General features: G+C 37.0%; 4 protein-coding genes across 4 annotated transcripts; 2 read left to right on the top strand and 2 right to left on the bottom strand.

Moving 5' to 3' along the window:
* Positions 1 to 198: 198 nt before the first annotated feature.
* On the top strand, positions 199 to 7,354 carry LOC106081288 (uncharacterized). Its single transcript, XM_013243160.2, has 3 exons — positions 199 to 478; positions 548 to 834; positions 6,304 to 7,354. The coding sequence occupies exons 1-3, from the start codon at positions 385 to 387 to the stop codon at positions 7,294 to 7,296; spliced, it is 1,374 nt and encodes a 457-aa protein (XP_013098614.2). The 5' UTR covers positions 199 to 384; the 3' UTR covers positions 7,297 to 7,354.
* LOC106081287 (exocyst complex component 2) lies at positions 7,331 to 13,448 on the bottom strand. Its single transcript, XM_013243159.2, has 10 exons — positions 13,263 to 13,448; positions 10,986 to 11,606; positions 10,719 to 10,933; positions 10,375 to 10,657; positions 10,155 to 10,318; positions 9,647 to 10,086; positions 9,273 to 9,587; positions 9,122 to 9,219; positions 8,735 to 9,053; positions 7,331 to 7,600 (listed from the first exon to the last, which is right to left on the bottom strand). Exons 1-10 carry the CDS (start codon positions 13,369 to 13,371, stop codon positions 7,462 to 7,464), a joined length of 2,703 nt encoding a protein of 900 aa, XP_013098613.2. The 5' UTR covers positions 13,372 to 13,448; the 3' UTR covers positions 7,331 to 7,461.
* Positions 13,449 to 15,240: 1,792 nt separating this feature from the next.
* On the top strand, positions 15,241 to 18,747 carry LOC106081295 (conserved oligomeric Golgi complex subunit 3). The gene is made up of 9 exons (XM_013243170.2): positions 15,241 to 15,449; positions 15,507 to 16,031; positions 16,097 to 16,587; positions 16,651 to 16,790; positions 16,848 to 17,008; positions 17,090 to 17,222; positions 17,277 to 17,452; positions 17,556 to 18,137; positions 18,204 to 18,747. Exons 1-9 carry the CDS (start codon positions 15,288 to 15,290, stop codon positions 18,627 to 18,629), a joined length of 2,796 nt encoding a protein of 931 aa, XP_013098624.2. The 5' UTR covers positions 15,241 to 15,287; the 3' UTR covers positions 18,630 to 18,747.
* On the bottom strand, positions 18,631 to 20,797 carry LOC106081296 (AN1-type zinc finger protein 2A). The gene is made up of 3 exons (XM_013243171.2): positions 20,198 to 20,797; positions 19,233 to 19,362; positions 18,631 to 19,159 (listed from the first exon to the last, which is right to left on the bottom strand). The coding sequence occupies exons 1-3, from the start codon at positions 20,650 to 20,652 to the stop codon at positions 18,977 to 18,979; spliced, it is 768 nt and encodes a 255-aa protein (XP_013098625.1). The 5' UTR covers positions 20,653 to 20,797; the 3' UTR covers positions 18,631 to 18,976.
* Between the last annotated feature and the right edge of the window lie 1,104 nt (positions 20,798 to 21,901).

The raw sequence follows: 21,901 nt of genomic DNA, 5'->3' as shown, positions 1-21,901 counted from the left end.
TGAAGAAGATTGCAGCCCACATATGACGCCAGAAACCACTGTGTGTGTCCGCTTATTGTTGTCTGCTGGTGCAGAGTTTTCTTATTATCTGATTAATCTATTTCTCTCACTCAATTCTCCGGAAATAGGCTCCTCGTGCACATTTGTGTGGTGAACGTCAAGGGAGGCGGTTGTGTTATTCTTACAAGTGACACTCAAGATAATCTTAGAAGAAAAAAAAAAAGAACAAAATCCCTAGTGTTGGTAGACAATAGGGGAGCAAGCCACTTCATTTCTGGTATTGTCAAGTGTAAAGGGCGAGGTGTGCATCAATTTGCTACTGATAACTACCGAGTTGAATGATTTGACTAAAGCCCAACGTAGCGAGACATATGCGACAGAAACATGAAATTACAAAGATCATCAATGTGGATTATTGTAGTTGCTGCTTTGCTGGGTATATTCACCCAAGTGGCATCGCTGGAAGGCGTAGGCATTGGTAGGTATTGTAATTGCTATTTAGAAAGCCCAAAACAATTTAAGTCCTCTTAAAACTGTCTTATTTCAGAACCAACAGCCAATGTGACAACTGAGGATGAGATTACAAATGCCATAGACGATCATAATGTCAAGGTAACGGAGAATCGTGTTGCAGCCCAGCTATATGCAGTGCTGGAACATTACAAGCAAGAAGATCCCGTAGGCCTTCCAGGCGTTCCAGTGCCCGATCCTATGGATGTGCCCGACATAAAGAAAAGCATAGCCATGTCAACATTAACTATGGTTCAAGTCAAGTCGTATGGCTTATCAAAATTTCGCATTCTTAGCATAAAAGCGGACTTGAATGCTATGACGGTATGTATGCATATACAAATAAATATATGTATGTACAAGCTAGCTGAAATGATATAGAGCGGGTTAGACATCATAGCTGACGACATAGATAACGTCGTAAATCATACTCTGTGTATCTGTTAATGTAATCTATCAATGAAAACATTGCAAATATGTAATTGCTAGAGAAATGAAACAGGAAGGGACATAATTGACAAAGAATAGTAACGCGTAGGCACGCAATTGAAACTGGGTATATGTATATTTAATTTTGAAAATTTGTTAAAAAAAAATAGCTTTTGGAAGGTTTAATAAGTACCATTAAGGCAGCCCTTGCCGATGAAAGAATCCATCCGGTACATAAAACCGGCTGCCATGGGATTCCATTTATAAATAGTAGATTGGGATAGTAGGAAACAAACAAATTATTTGTAAAAATTTTAAATTTTTGCAAATTAAGAATATTCGATTAAGGAACAACGGGGATACTTCTCTCTTATCAATGAATACAGATCGAATCGAGTTTTTAGCTAATTGATAAGGGACTACCTTTTGATTGCCGATGCTATAGGCAATATGAAATATAGGTATGCAAAAAAAAACAATACAATCGCGAGGTTTTTTTGAAAAAAATTTCCTTCATTTAGAGCTTAATTAATTTTTGTTTTGCATATACAGTATCGGCCAAAACCTTAGCACGCACTCAGTATATTTTTTTTAAATGATGAGTTTTTAAGAAAACAAGGTTATCAAATTTTTTTATTTATCCATATCTTTATAATTGAAAAACAAAATTCAAAAACCATTTAAGTCGCAAATATAAGCGGACAAAACTAAAACACACCCGATTTAACACAAAAAAATTTTGATATCAATACTTCGTTGCTGGCCATTGCATTACATTAATAATTTTTCTGTAAACCAAACTTTTCTAAGGTCGCCCGGGGGCCTTCAAATTGACTTCTACAAAATCTGTTCGGGCTGTGAAAATTGCATTTTTGGTCTGATTTTTATACATGATATTTTATGTGAAAGTGCATGTTGGTGGTGCTTTAGTTTTATCCGCTTAGATTTGCGAGTTAAAATGATTTTTCAATTTTAACTTCTTTTATTGAAGTCTAAATTCCTTACGTTATTGTTTTTCAATAACAAAGACATAGATAAATAAAAAAAATTAAAAAAAAAATACAAAATCGGGGGAGCACTTTACCCGCCTTTTATGCCAAACATCAAATCATCAATCTGTTGGACCTTGGATATTGGCCAAGGAAGTGCTCCAAAGTCACGTAGCCTTTCCATACGATGTGCACACTCTCCTCACTCTATAGTTTGAAATTTTTGATTAGAAAGCCACTTCTTTTATCTATTTCAGCTGCATGCTAACGGTCTCCATCTTGTTGAAATACTACTTCGTGCTGTGGATAAACACTTTTGTCCACAATATTGGCAATATTATTTTATAAAATACGAAAATAGTCTTCTTTTTTTATTATTCCCTCGATCTTTTACAAAGGCCCGAAATTCCAATAGGCATTATATTGTATTATAGGTGCAACGCCAGTAATACTTTTAACTATACAATTGAAAACAATTCAATTTTGTTTTTTCCGGCTATGAAACTCTATTCCAGTCGTTTACAGTCCAATTTTTGTAGCCTTAGAAAATTTTAGAAGGCCTTTATATTTTTATCTAACAAATTTGGTTTCTTTTTTTCTTCGAAGAGGTTTTCTTGCCGCCCACTCTCTGACACCCTTGTTTATGGTGACTGCAGCAATTTTTTTGTTGCTCTTACCTTCCAAATAACCGCTTGAGAATCACTATGGCCAAGCAAACTTAGTAAAGACTGGTGCATCACGTTTCGCCACTTTCGTACAGTTAAAACTGTTATTTGACAAATTCCTAGAGTATGCACTAAATTGCAAGCTGAAGCCTTCTTTTTTATCATTTCAATGATATATGATATTTTCAAAGATATATGATATTTTTCACGGAAGATATTGTTGAAATATTGAACCATCAACTAATAAACACGTCCACTTTCTTTCTTCCATCAATAGCCTAAAATAACGGTATATTGTACTCAGCTGTATTTGACATACAAATTAGCTGTTGCCAGATTAAAAAAAACAATCGCGATTAAGGCTGGTACTATGTTCGTTTTTCACAGTTGACATGTTTTTTGCTATTACTTTTTTGAAACACTACAATAATCTCTATGATAATATTGGGTTGTCTAAAAAGTAATTGCGGATTTTTCATATAGTCGGCGTTGACAATTTTTTTCACAGTTTGTGACTGCATTCTTTCTTCTCTCAGTTATCAGCTGTAACTTTTAGCTTGCTTTAGAAAAAAAGTGTAAAAAAAGTATATTTGATTAAAGTTCATTCTCAGTTTTATTAAAAATGTATTTACTTTCTTTTAAAAAATCCGCAATTACTTTTTGGGCAACCCAATATAATATTTTTATTAAAACTGTTTCATAAGTTATGGGGGAATGTCGTACCGAATGAAAGCGTCTAGTTTTTTGTTTCAAAGACTACTATCTAAAAAAATAATAGTATCAACAATAAAGCGAAATTCAAATACATATACAAAGAATTTAAATAAAAACAAGACAACGTTCTTTTTAGATTTCAATTTTTTTTTGTGTTCACAAATGCTAGCTACTGTTAGTGTTAAGGCTGGTACTACATTAGATTTTCGTGATATTTTTTCGCTGATTACTTTTTTTAGATAATAGATTTTAAAGCAAAAAAACTTGATGATCTAATTCAGTAGGGCAATAATTCCCTTTTATTATTGTTATTTGTGTGTCTAAAAAATTAATCGCGAAAAACATTAAGCTGATAGATTTACGATTTTTTGACAGTTTGCCGATTTTTAACTTCGCAAATAGCAATGTGCCAATTTTCCGATGTTTACTCTAAAAGAAGATTTTTTTTTTAAATTTTGTGGTGGTATTATACCCTCTACCATAGAATGGGGGTATACTAATTTCGTAATTCTGTTTTCAACTCCTTGAAATATTCACCTAAGACCCCATTAAGCATTTATATTCTTGATCGTCATAACATTTTAAGTCAATCTAGCCATGTCCGTCTGTCTAAAGCTCGCCATAACATTTTAAGTCAATATAGCCATGACCGTCTTTCTGTCTGTCGAAAGCTAACTAACTTTTGAAGGAGTTAAGCTACCCGCTTGAAATTTTCCACAAATTATTCTTATTAGTGTAGTTCGGTTGGGATCGTAAATGGGCCATTGATATAGCTGACATATATGCCGATCTTGGATCTTGACTTCTTGGGTCGCTAGAGCGCGTAATTATTATCCGATTTGGGTGAATGTTTTTAACAACGTTTTCTCCCATGACCACCAACATACGTGTCAAATATGGTTTGAATCGGTCTATAGCCTGAAACAGCTTCTTTATAACCGGTCTCCCTATTTTACTTCTTGAGCCCCTAAAAGGCGCAATTCTTATTCGATTTGGCTGAAATTTTACACAATGACTTCTACTGTGGTCTTCAACATTCAATTCAAGTATGGTACCATTTTTCTATAATTGCCTAAATAGAGGTCTCCTGATGTTGATTTCTTTTTATACTCACCACCATAGGATGGGAGTATACTAAACTAGTCATTCCGTTTGTAACACCTCGAAATATTCGTCTAAGACCCCATAAAGTTTATATGATCTTGATCGTCTCGTCGTTCTGAATCGATCTAGCCATGTCCGTCCGTCTGTCGAAATCACGATAGAGGTCGAACGGGTTAAGCTAGTCGCTTGAAATTTTCGATAGTATCGTTGTAGATCGTTGAGGATTGCAAATGGGCCATATAAATATAGCTCCCATATGAACCGATCTCCAGATTTGACTTCTTGAGCACCTGGAAGCCGCAATTTCGCTAAAATTGTTCATGTAGTGTTCCAACAAATGTGTCAACTACGGTCCAAATCGGTCTATAACCTGATATAGCTCCCATATAAACCGATCTCACGATTTCACTGCTTGAGCCCCTGGAAGCCGCAATTGTTATGCGATCTGGCTGAAATTTTGTTTGCAGTGTTCTGTTATGACGTCAAACAACTGTGTTAAGTTTGGGCCAAATTGGTCTATAACCTGATATAGCTTCCATATAAACCGATCTCCCGATTTGACTTCTTACAAATTACAAATGCGGATTTTTTTCTTGAAAAGTGCTGATTTGCTACCAAATTAATCTTGTAGCCCTACTTGTAATAATTACAATATAGTCCTATACAACCCGTGTATATGCCGATGACTGTATAGATCTCCCGTCTACATTCCCTAAGCAATCGCTATCTCGGTCTGGATACCTCCGTAGGATTTTTTATTTCCTTCCGACAGCTTTTTCGTTTCATCGTGTCAAATGCAGGTCCCTTAATCCTGTCCTTAACTCAGATTGCCTTTCTACAAAAGGTTTCGCTTTTTACAAATTTACGTCGTTAAGCCCCTGGTCGTTTCTGTCAGGTTGTACGCTCTTTCTTCTTCTTTTATACTTAAAAGAAATATCCTGGCTTATGTTGTTGTAGCCACATTTGCATGTGGAGGTGGCGATCCTCGTCAAGCTCTAATAGGTGAGCAAGTTCGTTCCGGTCTATACAACCGATCGCCGCGGAAACATAATGACCATTGCTCATTTAAAGGCGCCAATAACTCGCCTTGTCGTATCGAGCACCATAGGCACTCAGTATTTTAGCAAGAGCCGGTGCCACCCGACCTCTCACTGAGACTCTCCACTTGACACCGCTGATTGTCAGCGACTACAGTTGCCATATAAATATAGCTCCCATATAAACCGATCTCCAGATTTGACTTCTTGAGCACCTGCAGCTTCTCCGTATGGAGCATTCCAATATACACTATCCGCACCCAGCTAAGCTTCTCGTGATAACGAAGAACCCCACACGGATTGGAACTCAAAGCTCCAACTCGTGTGGTGTTCATAGTTATGCCGTGCCGGGCTTATGGCATTTGCTTAAAGTATGTGTATATTGAAATATTTTTGATCTGGATTTAACTAAATCCAAAAACAAATCCAGTCCGTATACACTGCGTTTTTGGTAATTTAAGTTACATACACAAGCGTACATGCGTGTAATTGAATGTGCATATCACACACATCCATACACAATTCTTGAAAACGGTAATTTACTCTGGCATATCGATTGAAAGTAAAAAAAAAAAAAACGAAAAATACATGCCCAAAGTATTGTTGATGAACGATTGCTTCAAACTTGGGTGCCAGCAAGTAGTTGGTGATCTTACATTAACTATTGTTCAACTGTATGCTGGTTATCATATACATAAATCTTTTTTTATTTATTTGCATTATGTATTTGGATTTGGACTAATTACACCGAACTACTTTCGTGTTTGAAAAATAAAATTTTTCTAATTTAAAAATATTAATTTTTTTTGTTTTGTTTTTTTTTCATTCACTTATTTCTTTCTTTTATATCTTTAGGTCAATTGTGCTGTTGAACTGGATGAGTTGGTTACAAAGGGCAAGTATACATTGACTTCGTTTATTTCCAAAGCGAATGGCCCATTTGTTGTGATTCTTAAGAAAGTTTTAATCACCGGTATTGCTGTGTTGGCCGTTCAGCGCGACGGCCATTTGCTTACCGACCAGATTAAGATGGATGTGACTTTTGCCGATATGTCCATGGACTTTCAAAATTTAGGATTTTTAGGCACAGTTTTCCAAGGCATTGTTAATTCTGCTCCCAATCTTGTGTTTGACGCCATGAAGCCATTCATGTTGCAGGAAGCCGATTCAAAGCTACGAGCAGATATTGACTCGAATATTAAGAAACTAATGGGCGACAAGTTGTTGCCAAATTCAATTAGTCCTCTAGACATGGCCATTGCCGAAGGCCGCAAGCGGGTTAGAGAAATGGGCTATGATCCCTACCGTTTGCCCGATTACAACCGCACCATGGGAGTATTTGGTATGCAGTTATCGAATACGTGGATAAATGGCATTGCCTCCTTCTACCGGCACGGAGATGTTATTGCTTCAATGGATAATAACACAGTTAACCTGGCGGTCACAGTTGGAACCCAGGAAATCGCAGGTGGTGGCCAATGGGAAGTGAATGGTGGCTTAGTGTCGCGTGTCGGTCACATTCTATTTACAGTGCAATACATCAGGCTGACGGTGTCTGTGAGCCAACCCTTGGATACTAGAAAGAGACCTGAGATCAAAGATCTACAAATCGATATGGGCAACATTCAGGTGCGGTGCGATGGAGCTGGCACCTTGGATTATATTATGGAGTTTGTGGTTAATGTCTTGCCCAACTTGTTGCGTTACCAAATAATGGACGCCTTGGAGAATCCCATTAAGATGCGCATTCAAGAGAAATTCAATGCAATTGATGTTGAGAAAGCCATCAAAGATAATTTCGAAAAGTTCCAGAGCGGTGAGCCAATATCATTTGATTTTAAATTGTAAACCCATGTTAAAAATATTTTATACCAAACCGTAGTTAAATAAAAAGCGATAATCTTAATTTATTTGCGATATATCTTGGAAAAAACACACTAAAGGAAAACACATTTAATTTTATTGGAATATAAATTCTTAAATTGCACATTAATGCGAGAAAGGAGTCTGTGTCTATGGATCCTTAACAAAAAAGCACATTAGCTGCAATTTCATTCGACTCTTTACACGTTCCAATATCTCATCGGCTTGTTTAAGCTGTTCAGCATTTAAGGGTGGATTTATAGCTTCCAAAGCTTCTAGGAAATAGTTTCTGAAAAAGAAATTAATTTATATACAGCTGTTTAGTTTCATAAATTTTTAATTTACTACATAAACAATAACAACGAAATTTTCTATTAAAATGAAATTTTGTCGAAATTTTTCATAGGAATAAACTGTTGATGAAATTTTCTGTACAAATAAAATGTTGATGAAAATTAATTTCAACATGAATATGTTCAGATTTTTATATTTTTTTAAATAAATGTAATAAATAGTTTTAAGAAATTTTCTAAAATAATAAAATCTCAAAATAAAATTGCTATATACTTTAAATGCTTTGTTGAAGGCCACCGTAGCGCATTGCATTGATTAGCATTGATCGGATAAAAACTGCGCCCTCTGGAGGAACAAGAAGTCAGAACCTAGATCGGTTTATATGACAGCTATATCAGGTTATGTATTGATTGGCTCCATGCTAAGCACAGTTGTTGGAAGTCATAACAAAACACCTCATGCATAATTTCAACCAAATCGGACGATAATTGCGCCCTCTAGAGGCTCAAGAATTCAAGACCCAAGATCGGTTTATATGACAGCTATACCAGATTATTAACCGTGGTTGGAAGTGACACCAAAACACCACGTGCAAAATAACAGCCAAATCGGATAAGAATTGCGCCCTCTAAAAGCTGAAGAAGGCAAGATCGGTTTATGTGGCAGCCATATTAAAATGTGGACCATTTGGCCCATTTACAAACCCAACCGACCTACACTAATAAAAAGTATTTGTTCAAAATTTCAAGCTCCTAGCTTTACTCCTTCGAAAGTTAGCGTGCTTTCCACAGACAGACAGACGTACGGACATGGCTGGATCGACTTTAAATGTCATGGCGATCAGAGAATATATACTTTATGGGGTCTTAGACGCATATTTCGAGGTGTTACAAACAGAATGACGAAATTAGTATACCCCCATCCTAAGGTGGAGGGTATAAAAAAGAAGTCCCTTATCATTGAAATTGAATCGGACAGCACTCAGTGTTTGAATTATGGTTTTTTTTTGTCTAAAAAATCGTAAATCGAGAAATGTGCTATGACGAAAGTATTTGTAGAAAAAAATGTCTATAATTTAAACGAATTTTTTGTTATGCACTTCAATGAACATCTACAATACACATCTTACCTTCCTGTTTCATTGGTATACACTCGAAGTGTGTCTCTCAGCAAACGTATGTCAACATTCGCTTGAATGGCTCCTGAATAACTAAACTGCGGAACACAGCTCATAAGACGTGCAAGTTCTTCGCTGATTGTAAGAACAATTGGTTCCAAAATAGACCTTAGTAGGGCAGGTGATATGGTAAAAATTTCGGAATACACTCCAACTAAATTGTCACAACATTCATGGGCATAAGGACGCAAATTTCCAATAGGCATTTCTACATCCCATTGAAATCCGCCTAAATACATGGATGGTTCAATAGTACCGACCAAAGGATCACCTATGTGAAAAAAACGGGATACAAAAGATGTAGGACAAAATAATCCTTAAAATGTTTAAATATCTTACCTTTGTGCTCTACGTATGCATCTAAAATGTTGGAGAAAAGCTTATTTACCGAATACCGTGCAGTTTCTATGGCCAAAGACGGCAAAGGATAACCATATCTGAAAAGAAGAGTCACTTAGACATGTATTTAAGGCAAGGCATTGTAACTTACCGCTCAAAAAGTTTTCCTACTCTATGGAAGAAACTTCTATTACAATAGGCACAATTAGCCAGGCAACATAACATGCGCTGTTCCCAAGTTATTGCTGTAGTAGAAGACAAGCTAGCGAATCTACCCGAAGCCGGACCACTGCTCTGGTTGTTGGGATATCCCAGCAACTGCGAGACATTGTGGGTCGGTGTTTCTTCCTTATGTGAGTTGAAGGCCAGATCCTGTATGACGTCACAGAAACACAGCAATAACTTCTGCAGGCGAAGCGACACTTCTCTTTGCCCATCGGATTCTGATTCCAAAAGATTGCCTTCTCTTTAAAGTGAAATATAAAAACTTTTTCAATTTTCAATACTTTTCACTCAAATCGCTACCTTATTTCCGGATTAATACAGGCTTGTTTTGCCTCGTCCAATGTTTCGATTAACAATTCCTCCAGACGTTGTGGCAACAGAGTGGCTCCGGGAAAATCTTCCACTCCCATTTCCCAAGTCTCCAAATCGGTTAGTTTTGAACATTTTTGTGTAGCCCTCTCAAATATATTAGAAAAGCAGTGCATACGCGTCTCATCAATGAACTTTTGCACAATGTCCAAAACGGCTGAAGGTAAATCCAGGCTTATTAGCGTGGCATATGTTATGCGGGTGTAACGTAAGCACTGAGGAAGCCATGATTTAAATACGTCATGGGACCCGTGTGCTATGGGCCATATTAAACCGACAGACTGTCGCAATGCTCGAGCTTCGGAATCTGTTGTACACATGGCCACTTTAAGATAAATACAAAATTTTTCCACAGCATTCAAAATCATTCGCTGAAATGTATTGTGAACAATTAACATTAAATAATGTAAAAAAGAAAATATGTTTTGTATAAATCTACCTTAAAATCGCCAGGACGAGGATCATTTGGGCCCCTAAGTTCCCCTGTGAAATACATTTGGCCCAGCCGCCACAAGTCTGGAAGTTGTGACGCAGCTATTTCACATATTTCTTCACAGAACGTTACCCTATTGGGTGGTTGATTTATATCACGATTTTTAGTCTCTGCAACAATGCTGATGATGATCGAATTTGCTTACAATTTTCCATACAATACTCACTTTCCGCTCCTGGTGCGTCTTTACTGGCATACAGTTCAAATGTCTGTTTGAATGTTTGTTCCAAGTATTTGGCTCTGGCATCTATGGCATCCCAGGCTGGATCCACATTTCGTGACTTTTCATTGAGAGAAGAGCCAGATTGTTGCACCTCCAGACTGATGAGAGCTTTAATGAGCTTGCGTTGTTGCTCCACACTTTGAGGCATTTTAATAACCTTCTCATGCAATTGTTTTCGTATTTGTAAAATACGTTGATCAACTTCTTCCATGACTGTTCGGAAAATCTGAAATCATCATTGAAAATGTGTAGGCAGGAGAATGTAAGTTGGCGGCAGTATGCCTTACCGGTATCTCGGTCTTTCCAAATCGACTTTTGGCTCTTGCATAATCGTTTACCACAATATCATATTCACCAGCTGCCGCTTTCTTTTCCACAGAATTTGGTAAGCAAAACAAGAATTTGTGACGCGATAATGCCAACAAGACAGCTCTTGTGGAATCAGCCTTCTCCTTGCGTACCAAAACATCCGTGAAAATATTTTCCGATTTCGAAATGGAATCTGAAACACGCCATTAAGGTTTAAAATCAAAATAAAAAACTCAAGTACTTACTCTCAATCTCCTGCTCCAAAACGTTAAGTGGCTCCGAGCCATATAGTTTGTTATCCTCTTGCAATTTATCCCTTATATTCATTAATGTATCGAGTTGATCGATTACTGAACCAGCATTCGATTTGAGAAATGAAAGTTGTCCCTCCTTCTGACTCTCCACTTTACGGTTTAGATAATTAAGGCCTGCCTTTAGATCAGCAAATGTTGTTGCCGAATGCTTTTCAAGTAGGAACAGAGCCGGAGAAAAGTTTTCCTGTAAAAGATCTCCACTGGCATTTGGGAAAAGCTCTCTTAAGTTTTCCACATTTTTCTGCTCGTTACCCTCAGTTGAAAGTCCCAGAGGGTCTTCTTGGGTCAATACGGATTGCACTAAGGTTCTGCGTCCCCAGGCAAAATTTTGCGAGGGTGCCTCATCAATCCAAACCGCTGATTCTTTCAAAGGTCCAATTATTTCATGATTACCAATAGCTCGAAATTTGACGGACGATGATCCTTCTCCTCCGCTTCTAGTTGTAACGATTATATCACCAACTCCTTTCGCAGGACCTGAACGTGCAATTATTTTATTCGGACTTACCCATTCCGCGGAGAGGAGACAATCGGAGCCACATATTTTCAAACCTTTGAGAATGGAAAGAATATAAATTATACCTAATTCTACTCCGTGAAATAAGTTAATACAACTTTGAGTACGGTCAGATTCAAGTTAAAGCTCAATGACAATTTCCAAGTCCAAGCGGGATGACGCAGAGCGAGAAAATTTAGTAGAGAAGTTTTACATGGCTGAAAAGCTTACAAATGTCACTAGCACTTGCATGGTAATAAATTTGTAAAAGTTTTCATGAGAAAACCCAATGAAATGAGTCAAATATATTGAAATTTTCTCTGTTGTTCCCTCAGGTCCTGTAACTCACAGGTGATTAAAAATTTAAGCCTGCATGTTTATGCTTAAATTTAAGTGCACACTTCACATTGGGATTTCGTTGGCGATGGATCGGTGTGGAGTCCTCGTGGTTATTCCATTCGTTTAGTGTTGTTATAGTTACACATAAATGTGTTTTCGTTTTACTGGCCCTGAGGCTATAGTTTGATGTAGTTTAAAATATCGTTGAATTTGATCTATGTACAGTTACATATAGCTGTGTATTCGCATGGTTCTATTTATTTTATTCTTGGATATTAGTTAAGTCTTAAAATCTTATTGAGATTCCATTGCAGGATACTGTCCGGCTTTGGACCATTGTTTAATGCTTTCTATTCAAAGAATAACATAGCATTTTCGACCAAGAAAAATCATTGATCATTGATTTTTCTTGGTCGAATATGAAATCGCAATACGGATAGCCAGTCAAATGCTTCTAGCAACAACATACTTGTTTTTTGGTATGCTATTCTTTGAATAGAAAGCATTAAACAATGGTTTAAAGCCGGAAAATATCCAGCAATGGAATCTCAAAAAGATTTTAATACCAAAAAAAAGGACAAACCAAACGAAAGGCACGTCCCATGTAGTGTAGGTTACTGCCTACATACAAAACAGAACTGGCAGCATCCACCGTTGGACAATCGCCGTGCGAAGAACAAAAGAGTTTTGCAAAAGATGTTTGTTTGCTATTGGATTGGATTGAATAAGGGAAGTAAGATTTGATTTGTTTTCTATTGCGCTTGTGAAGCAAGTCGTCTTAAGGAGTCCTGTTAAAATTCAGATGTGTGCTTTACAACCTAACTCTAGTTGAAAAGGTATGTAAAGCACCATGATACATTTGACATCGGCCGCTGATGATATTCCTTGGTCGAAATTGCAATCGCGATACGGAAAGCCAGTCAAATGCTTCTTGCAACAACACACTTTTGCTGGCTTTTAAATGTTTTTTGCTATGCTATTCTTTGAATAGAAAGCTGTAAACAATGGTCTAAAGACGGACAATATCCTGCAATGGAATCAAACGATTAACTAGTACCCTTGGAGTTTGGGCATTAATTTATAGCGGGAACACTAACCAATTTTAGTTGATTTAGTTAGTAGTATTGGATACCCTAGCATTTGGATTTTTATTTATTGACTGGATACACTGGTAGTATATGAATCAGTTGACTCCGCCAACTAATCAATAGTTCAAAAAAATATATACATATTTATAGACAAGATCAATACTGAGTTAGCTCAGGGATCTGAAAACTGCATAGGCATATACAAACATCCTTCAAAATCTGTTGTTTCCCTATTTTCATCCTGAATTGACACTTTGCCAGCAGTTTTGGTGTTGTTGTACTCACCAATAAGGTCGGTTGGTTTCGTTCCCAAAAATTCTCCCCGTATTATTACACGGGTCCCGGGAGGACCCTCCTTTGGGGATAAGCCCGTTACCACAGGTTGCGGAGCCATTTTTATAATATTTCTTCAAAAAATAAAATAAAATTTCAATATTTCCCCTGAACCAACCAAAACAACACCCTCTATTATTAATGACAAATCAACATTGGACGCTCCCTAAAAACATGCGTGCAACGGTGCTTTGTCAAGCCAGAGTATGAAGCAAATCCACAAAGAGCGATAGTTGAGCATGAAATGACAAATGAAACACAAAATCGCTATTATAATTCCTTTTGAGGTGTTGAATACATTCTTTTGGAAGTAAAGATGGGTATTAAGTTTAGATTTCATAGTAAAACTCCGCAAAAAAATATAGTGAACAAATACTGTGCAATCATTTCACTGCGTGAAGCGTGACTCAGGATTCACTAATAGAAGGTTAGGTCACATGCAAAAACACAAAGTGGATAGGCCCCATAAACATCATTAAGGATGTCAAATCTGACGATTGAAAATGTCATCATATAGGAGAAAACGTAAACAAAGAATGAATGTAAAAAGAGAACAAGTTGACATCCTCAATGCCAAGTACTGCCAAAAATTAAAAAAAAAGTATTTCGGCTGATCGCTTGGCTTAACCTTATTCAGTGAATCCTGAGCGTGACTGAAAAGTTTTTCAATTTGATCCAACATGATAAAAGAAGAATTCTAATCGCATTTTCATTCATTGTCTTTTCAATGGATAACAATTATTAGCAAAAACAGCGCTTTCAATTTTATTTTTTGTTAATCTAATCTATAATAATATACCAAAATAAATATTCGTGGTGGATCATATGATAGCACTGCCAAATAGTATTGTCCTTGTATATAACGCTTTTTTGAGGTAAAATCATGGTGAAACAATTAATTAATTAGTGCAATCCGCCATCTTTTCATCAGCTGCTTCCCGTTTTGCCAACATATGAAAACAAATTTGTGTGCGTGTGTGTGTACACGTGTGCGTACATGAGCTGAGAATATGAGAGAAAGAATATATCAACAAAGAGAATTCAAACAAAAATTTGACATCTTAATACCGTCAAACCCGTCCGGCTGTTAACAGCTGTTCGCGTGAAACCACCTTTCTAAATCCGCCTTGAGGTTAAATTAGACCCGTTGTTTCGCTAATTGTTGAAGTTCAGTGAAATCTACTCTCATTTCTGACTTCGGCATCAAAAAAAAAACCCCATTTACAAGAAAAATACTCTGTGTGTTTTTGTACTCTAGTAACAATGTGTGCAAATTTGGTTATTTTATTTGGCAGTAGAAGAAGGTGGGTGTGTGCGTGAAAGGGAGTTTCGTAATTGAGAACTTGCAAATTTCTACTGGGGTTTTTTCACAGCTGAAATTCCATCGAACAGCTGTTCAAATAAATAACAAAAGACGGTAAAGGCTGTTCTTAAGGCCTAAAAGGAATAAACTCGTTGAGGAGCGTCTTGTTAGAAACGTCAAATAAATAACAAAAGACGGTAAAGGCTGTTCTTAAGGCCTAAAAGGAATAAACTCGTTGAGGAGCGTCTTGTTAGAAACTGCAAATATGCAAACAAATGTCAAAAATCAAATTACAAATGTAAAACAAGTTTTTACTTTGATGGCTAAAAACACTACTTAAGTGCGGCAGCGCAGAATGACGCTCGCTTTAAGCGCCAAAGTTGATTTTTTTTTCAACTTTTCCGTGTGATTTTGTGGGATTTGTGTGCAGAGTTGCATTTATAATTTAAATTAATTATTCTGTTAGTTGGACAATATTTTTTCATTTGCCAATTTAACGATTTTGTTCTCGCACCCAAGTAATTTGATGTGAAAAGAGCCCCGTAAAAATTTTGCCCACCAACCAATTCTAAAATAAAACCAAGCCTGGCAACCATGCTCCAAATCATATGTTAACGCTAAATGTCAAAATACCGAAAACATATGTCGTGAGAAATTGCTGCAGGATCCAAAAAATGGATGACGTCGCCAGTGTTCAATTGGAAAATGAAAATTTACGAAAAATACGATCAAGATTAATGCAATGGGAGTCCAAACCCAATGCTTTGGCCGCATTAAATGTAGTGCAAGACGAATGCTTGGAGCAAATTAATGCTGTGTGGGCCCAAGAAACTGAGGTAATATTTAGTATTGTTTACTCACTTGCCATCCGTCAAAATGTCTATCGATTTCAGATTCCTGCCTCAGAGGATGTCAGAAGAGATGTTTTGGAAGTTATTAAATCACAGGACGAGCCAGCAATAATTTCTTCTCTTAATGAACTGCAGGCGCCAACATCACAAGCAATAGATACCACCCATGACTTCTTGTTGTGGTATGATCTTGTTCATGCAGAAATACATGAAAACGCCGATTTGGCATCACATCGTTATCTACAGCAATTGGTCACAAGAAGTGCAGAATGTGGCAATATGCTGCAGCAAATAGAGCGGGCTATGAGTCGTTTGAAAACCTTAAGAGAAGAATATGCATTTGTTTCAGAGAAGACAGAAGCCTTAAACACTGCAAGCGAGCAGTTAATAGAGGAACAGGAAAAACTACAGAGCCTGGGAGATGGTATACAGAATCGTTTGCATTATTTTAATCAAGTTGAATTGCTCAACCAGCGCTTACACAGTCCTACCCTGTCAGTGGCATCCGAATCATTCCGAGAATGTTTAAGTAAACTGGACGAATGTCTGACGTATTTAAAGGAACATGTAAGTATATAAAATTATATATGTATAAATATGATAATTGTACTAAACTCTTATGTTCTCTTCAGCCCAAATTTAAAGATTCGCCTGCTTTCACGGTCAAATATAAACACTGCTTGGCTAAAGCTGTAACGCTCATTAAAAATTATGTGAATTCCGTAATGTCCCAAGCTACCGAGGCCACGTTACGCCCTAAACAAACGGTGTCGGGCAGCAGTGATAGTGTAACAGCTTCCCCTGATGCTGCATTTGCACTCTACTATGGCAAATATCAAACATCAGCGGCAAAAATCAAAAGAGTTTCCCAAATGATTGAATCAAGGGTTGATGTATGTCCAGAATATACAAATCTTTTGGCCGAATTACAGCAAAACTATTTGAACGAAAGGTCAACCATAATGACACCATCAGTTGACAAAGCAATTAAGGAAATTAAAGCACAACACAAAGGCGATCATTGCACCTTAATGCGTAGCTCTTGTTCCTTTCTTGTACACATCTGTCAGGATGAGCAACGTTTGTATTATCAGTTTTTTGCCACAGAAAGTGAATTGTTAACGTGAGTATTTTTCAAAAAAAAAAAACATTGTATAGGCTGTATAATTTCCAATTGAATTTATAGTTCCTATTTGGAGGGTCTATGTAATATTTTATATGATTCAATGCGTCCCTTTATAATACACATTAACCATTTGGAGACGTTGGCGGAGATCTGCTCTATACTGAGAATAGAAATGCTCGAGGAACATGTACAACAAAATCGTAAGTTAAATTAATGGCTTTATTTGAATTTGCTCTATTTTCTTTTTCACTTTGCAGCAACTCCTCTAGAAGCATTTGCATCTGTGGCAAATCAGCTTTTACAAGATGCCCAAGAACGTTTAGTGTTCAGAGCCCATCTTTATTTGCAATCGGATATTTTAAATTATAACCCTTCGGCGGGGGATTTGGCATATCCAGAAAAATTGGAAATGATGGAGGTAAGATCATTACTTTGTCAAATTGTTATTTTTGCAATTGGAATAAGCAGGTTATTCCGTTTTTGTTTTCTCTTTTTCTAGAGCATAGCATTGTCATTGCAAGAACCCGCACATCTTAAGCGCTTTGATTCACGTTCTTCTTTAGTTTCCACAAATTCCAATATAACAGAGGCTGAGAGCATAGATACTAGCGTCAGTCGTGTTAGAAACATGAGTAAGTTCTCTCTTATGCCATACGTAACCATAGTTAATTGTGTTTTATTTTCAGATTCTCCTGCTGATTTACATGGAATGTGGTATCCAACAGTCAGACGTACACTTGTTTGCCTTTCGCGCCTTTATCGTTGTGTAGATAGACCAATTTTCCAGGGACTATCGCAAGAAGCTTTAAAGCTATGCATTCAAAGTGTCTCGTCGGCTTCGGCAAAAATATCACAGGCAAAGGTAAGAAACTGGAAAAACAGAGTTAAGTTTATTTTGGCCAAAGATTGGTTTTACCCACCACCATGAATACTTTTCTAACCATATGAAATGTTAAATTTTGCAGACCCCCATAGATGGCGAACTATTTGAAATAAAGCATTTGCTTATACTGCGTGAACAAATTGCACCTTTTCGAGTCGATTTTACAGCCAAAGAGACATCGTTGGACTTTAGCAAAGTCAAAACAGCAGCATTTGGACTCTTGCAAAAACGCAAACAACTGTTTTCTATGGGTAGCAACAATGCCATATTGGAATTTCTACTAGAAGGAACACCACAAATTAAAGAACACCTCTTGGACTCTCGCAAAGAAGTTGATCGTCAGTTGAAGCTTATTTGCGAACAATTTATAAAAGATGCGGTGCAAACTTTGGCTGCTCCGCTTATTGCATTCCTCGACAAGGCCCAAGCGGTGGTGAATACAGATGCAAAAGTCAGTGCAGCCTCAAAGGATCAACAGCAACCGGCTGTCGCTAAAATAAACTACACATTGAGACAGAGTTCTTGGGCAAGTCCCCAGCAAATCAGCAGCGTCATACAAGAAACTCAGCGATTAATCAAGAATAAGCTGCCACTGTTGCAGCGATCAATGCAATTGTATTTGAGCAATCGGGATACTGAGTTCATTATTTTTAGACCTATAAGAGTAAGTTCAATGTAGTTACGCTTTTTGAAGTAATTTACCATGTCGTTCGGTTCTGTACTTTTCTAGAACAACGTTATCCAATCATTTGTGAAACTGGAACAGTTACTAACCACAAACGGCTATACAGCGGACGACATGACGATCAGCAGTTGTCCCTCAGGAGAGCAGGTCTCAGTTCTATTATCAAGCGCCAGTATTTTAGCAGCAGAAGCAATTGTAAATTTCTCTGCAAGCCAGCGTAAAGTGAGTGCATCTTCTAGCGAAGCGGGTGGACCCAACACTCCACCACGAAAGATATCCCTCGACAAGAAAGTTAGTTTCGAGGGAAATTCCACAGCAACCAACTACATGGAAAATCTGACGGAAGTGTCCGAATCATCGGGTAACAATAGTAATGTTACATCACCGACTGCGTCATCACCAGTACCTCCAACCTCAATAGAGGGAGAGGCGAAAACCTTCACGACAACGGCGAATGCAGAAGTTATTTAAATTAAAATGTTGTATAAATAACACGTCTTATATTTGATTTTAAGACATAAATTTAATTTTTTTAAAAACTACATTTAATAAACAATAAACAGTCAAAGTGATTTCAAAATAAAAAATAGACATGTGAACTGGCACGTACATAAGAAAGTCTATAATTAAGTCTAATCGTCTAATCATCGCTATACCTACATAAAACAGTGGTGGTTTGTCAGAATGTTACAGTATTTGTTTTTTTTTTTTCAACTTGAGCACTGCTAAGTCACAGCTTAAATCAACTACATCTATAAACAAAAAAAAGGATGTCTAAAGTAACCACTTATAGTTTAATATTCATCTTGTCCTTGATATTATGATAATGAACATTTATCCTTGGGGTTTCCTTCCTGATTATCACGACCTCCTACTGGCACTGTGGCATTGTTATTCCGCCGTTGAGTGGCAGCAGTTTCGTTTCTTCTATTACGATCATTAGTTTCGTCAAGTTCCATAATAGACAATGCAATGGCACGGGCCATGGCTTCATCTTCAGACTGAAAAAGATGGCATAAATTCATTCCGTTTGAATCCAATTAACCAGTATCAATTGATAAACTTAATACTCACCATATTTCCTTGAATATTTTGTGTTAAACGTTGAGCTGCCGATTCCCTAATAGCTGCGGTTGTAGGTTTGGGGCCGACATCGAAAAGTGTATTTGGTGGTTTTTGAGTACGTCTCATTTCTGCGGCTTTCCTATAAGAAAAAAATCATTGATTTATTATTGTGGTAAAGAAACAGTACATTACATTTCCAAATTGGTGGATTCAAAAAACACAGAAACTATGGACGCCTTAAAATCAGCTGATCTTAACAATAATGTGAAGAAAATTATATACAAACCAAAGGCAACCTTTGACGGTGAACGTATCGATTTAGCTTTGCTTTATATCTGAATTTTTATAGTGACAATGATGAACACCACAAAGATCGGACCTCAAAGTTCCAGCCTGTGTGGTGCTTACAGCAATCCCGTGCCAGGAGCCGTTTTTTTCGACGATTGCGACCTCTAGATAATCTCCGAATTGAAGTCAAGATTAGGCATGTTAAATTGATTGGAATCGACAAAACAGGAATTTTAATGGTGGTACAAATTTTTTCTTTAAATATATATTTAAATCCATTCCTGAAGTAAAATACTATGTTCGGTCAATCTCTCGTGAATTGTTTTTCTATTTGTACGATGGAAGATTTTAGTGCGACAACATAATTTACGTTTTTTACTAATGCTGGCGACATGACAAACTTTTAAAGTGGCTCTTTGGGCTCGTGTCTATAAATAGAGTCCCTTGGTATTAAGCTAAAAAGTAATTGAAGCAGAAGTCATTGATATGCGAGAAATCTCCCCGTCTTAATGGATTGTTCGTGGGCAAATTTGCATTTGCAGTTTTATATTTTCGGGCGCTTTGTTGAATTGTTTAATCGAAATCTTTCCCAAACTATTTAATTAATCTATATATGGAAAACTACACGCTTCCGTGTGAAAGTGATTCATTTTTCTACATTTGTATACAACATTCATTGAACTTACGCTGCCATTGACCTTGTATCTTCCACAGCCGATTTATTTCCCGTTCCAGATCCGGTCTTTCCTGCCTGACACTCATGATCAGTTGTATGACGGTGCTTTAAGCAAAAATTCCTTTTGCATTGCGAACAATTTACTGGTATCAGTTCTTTTCGTTTGCAGGATTTGTATGAACATCTGTTGGTGAATATCTTCCGTGACTCCGATTTACACTGTTTGTCAATGTGCTGCCCCACAGTTAGGTCTGGTTCAACGCCAGGCGCCGTGGGCACAGGTTCTCCACACAACGGACACTCAGGCACTTGGTGATCCTTTCTACCATGCGGACAATTGTGATGCTCGTAATTAAAATGTCCCGAGCAGAATAAGTTTTTGCAAGCATCACATTTCATGGGAAGAAAATCGAGCCTGTTGCACGTTTTTTCATAACAGTGCTGTCCCAAATGTGGAAATTCCATGTTCAAATTTAATTATTTCACAACTTAATGGACGATTTGGTTAATGTTTATTCTAAACACTTCTGGAACAACAATGGATAACGCCACTGCTCAATGGTGAACTGCTTAAATAATGCAATTGATAATTAAATAATGACGACTATGACTAAACAAAACCAATGTCATGTTTGACAACCTAAAAGTGTCCTCTAAAATAATGCGCATGGAAAGTTTGTCGTCACAAATGCAATCAAGTTGACGACTTTTTGTACAATAAATCAATTTATAAATGACCTGCATTTGCTTAAAAGTACGTTTACATTGGCCGCTAAATTTGGATTATGACCTTTTCGAGATTAAAGTGCTAAATCCTGTGCAGGTATTACTATACAAATATATATCCAAATTTGGAAGTATTTGTTTTTAAATCCCAAATAAACCTGATTTCATGACTGAATAATCGATAAAAGTAACGCAGTGTAAACGGGCAGATCATAAAATTCAATGTAATAGTGATATACATCTCCTCATTAAATCCGGATTTAAGGCTCTTGTCAGCTGATTTTATAAAGGGAAAACAGATGATCGAGCCATTAAACCCGGATTTAAAGTGCAGAATAAACGAGGTTTAAGGCTCTATCGCACTACATGGTCTTATCTCATACTATGTTCAGACCCAAGGCGGATTAAAAAAGGTGGTCTCACGTGAACAGCTGTTAACAGCCGGCCGGGTTTAGGCCGGTACTATATTCGGTTTTCGCGTTGAAATTACAATGATGAAATTACAAAAACATACATGTTTGTAAGCAGCTGATAAATTGTTTGATGCCATATTATTTTTTTGTATGTAAATGGCAACATTTTGGAAACCCAAAAAAATCAACCTTGTTAAACCAACGAAAGAACGACTTTCGGAAATTTTTCCGTAAAAAAGAACGTAGTACCAGCCTTTTGGCGGTATTAAGATGTCCAATTTTTGTTTGCATTCTCTTTGTTGTTATCTTCTTTCTCGCATATTTTCCGCTCATGCATGCAAACGTATACATACACGCACACAAATTTGTTTACGTGTGTCGGCAAAACGACAATCAGCTTGATTGCAAGATGGCGGATTGCTATGTCTACATTGAATTGTTTTGCTTATGTCGTTTAGAAAAACATTTCAACCGTATCCTTAACAAAACTACTTTGAGTGGCAAATGCTGTAAATTGAAATATCAAAGTTGTTTTTGAAATAAACTTTGTTTTACAGCTTATCCTCTTTAAATGT

Source organism: Stomoxys calcitrans, chromosome 3 (genome assembly GCF_963082655.1).
Source record: "Stomoxys calcitrans chromosome 3, idStoCalc2.1, whole genome shotgun sequence".
NCBI lineage: Eukaryota > Metazoa > Arthropoda > Insecta > Diptera > Muscidae > Stomoxys > Stomoxys calcitrans.
The sequence above is the reverse complement of the archived record's forward strand: the minus strand, read 5'-3'. Positions and strand labels throughout refer to the sequence as shown.

Excerpts from the sequence above, each read along its gene's own strand:
- LOC106081296 (XM_013243171.2), bottom strand. The coding sequence starts at position 20,652 with ATGGAATTTCCACATTTGGGACAGCACTGTTATGAAAAAACGTGCAAC. Across the intron at positions 19,363-20,197 it reads GATACAAGGTCAATGGCAGC|GAAAGCCGCAGAAATGAGAC; the intron begins GTAAGTTCAATG and ends TTTTTCTTATAG. Across the intron at positions 19,160-19,232 it reads AAAATATTCAAGGAAATATG|TCTGAAGATGAAGCCATGGC; the intron begins GTGAGTATTAAG and ends CATCTTTTTCAG.
- LOC106081288 (XM_013243160.2), top strand. The coding sequence starts at position 385 with ATGAAATTACAAAGATCATCAATGTGGATTATTGTAGTTGCTGCTTTG. Across the intron at positions 479-547 it reads GCTGGAAGGCGTAGGCATTG|AACCAACAGCCAATGTGACA; the intron begins GTAGGTATTGTA and ends GTCTTATTTCAG. Across the intron at positions 835-6,303 it reads CGGACTTGAATGCTATGACG|GTCAATTGTGCTGTTGAACT; the intron begins GTATGTATGCAT and ends TTATATCTTTAG.
- LOC106081295 (XM_013243170.2), top strand. The coding sequence starts at position 15,288 with ATGGATGACGTCGCCAGTGTTCAATTGGAAAATGAAAATTTACGAAAA. Across the intron at positions 15,450-15,506 it reads TGTGGGCCCAAGAAACTGAG|ATTCCTGCCTCAGAGGATGT; the intron begins GTAATATTTAGT and ends TATCGATTTCAG. Across the intron at positions 16,032-16,096 it reads TGACGTATTTAAAGGAACAT|CCCAAATTTAAAGATTCGCC; the intron begins GTAAGTATATAA and ends TGTTCTCTTCAG.
- LOC106081287 (XM_013243159.2), bottom strand. The coding sequence starts at position 13,371 with ATGGCTCCGCAACCTGTGGTAACGGGCTTATCCCCAAAGGAGGGTCCT. Across the intron at positions 10,658-10,718 it reads TTGGAAAGACCGAGATACCG|ATTTTCCGAACAGTCATGGA; the intron begins GTAAGGCATACT and ends TGATGATTTCAG. Across the intron at positions 7,601-8,734 it reads TATACCAATGAAACAGGAAG|AAACTATTTCCTAGAAGCTT; the intron begins GTAAGATGTGTA and ends TTTCTTTTTCAG.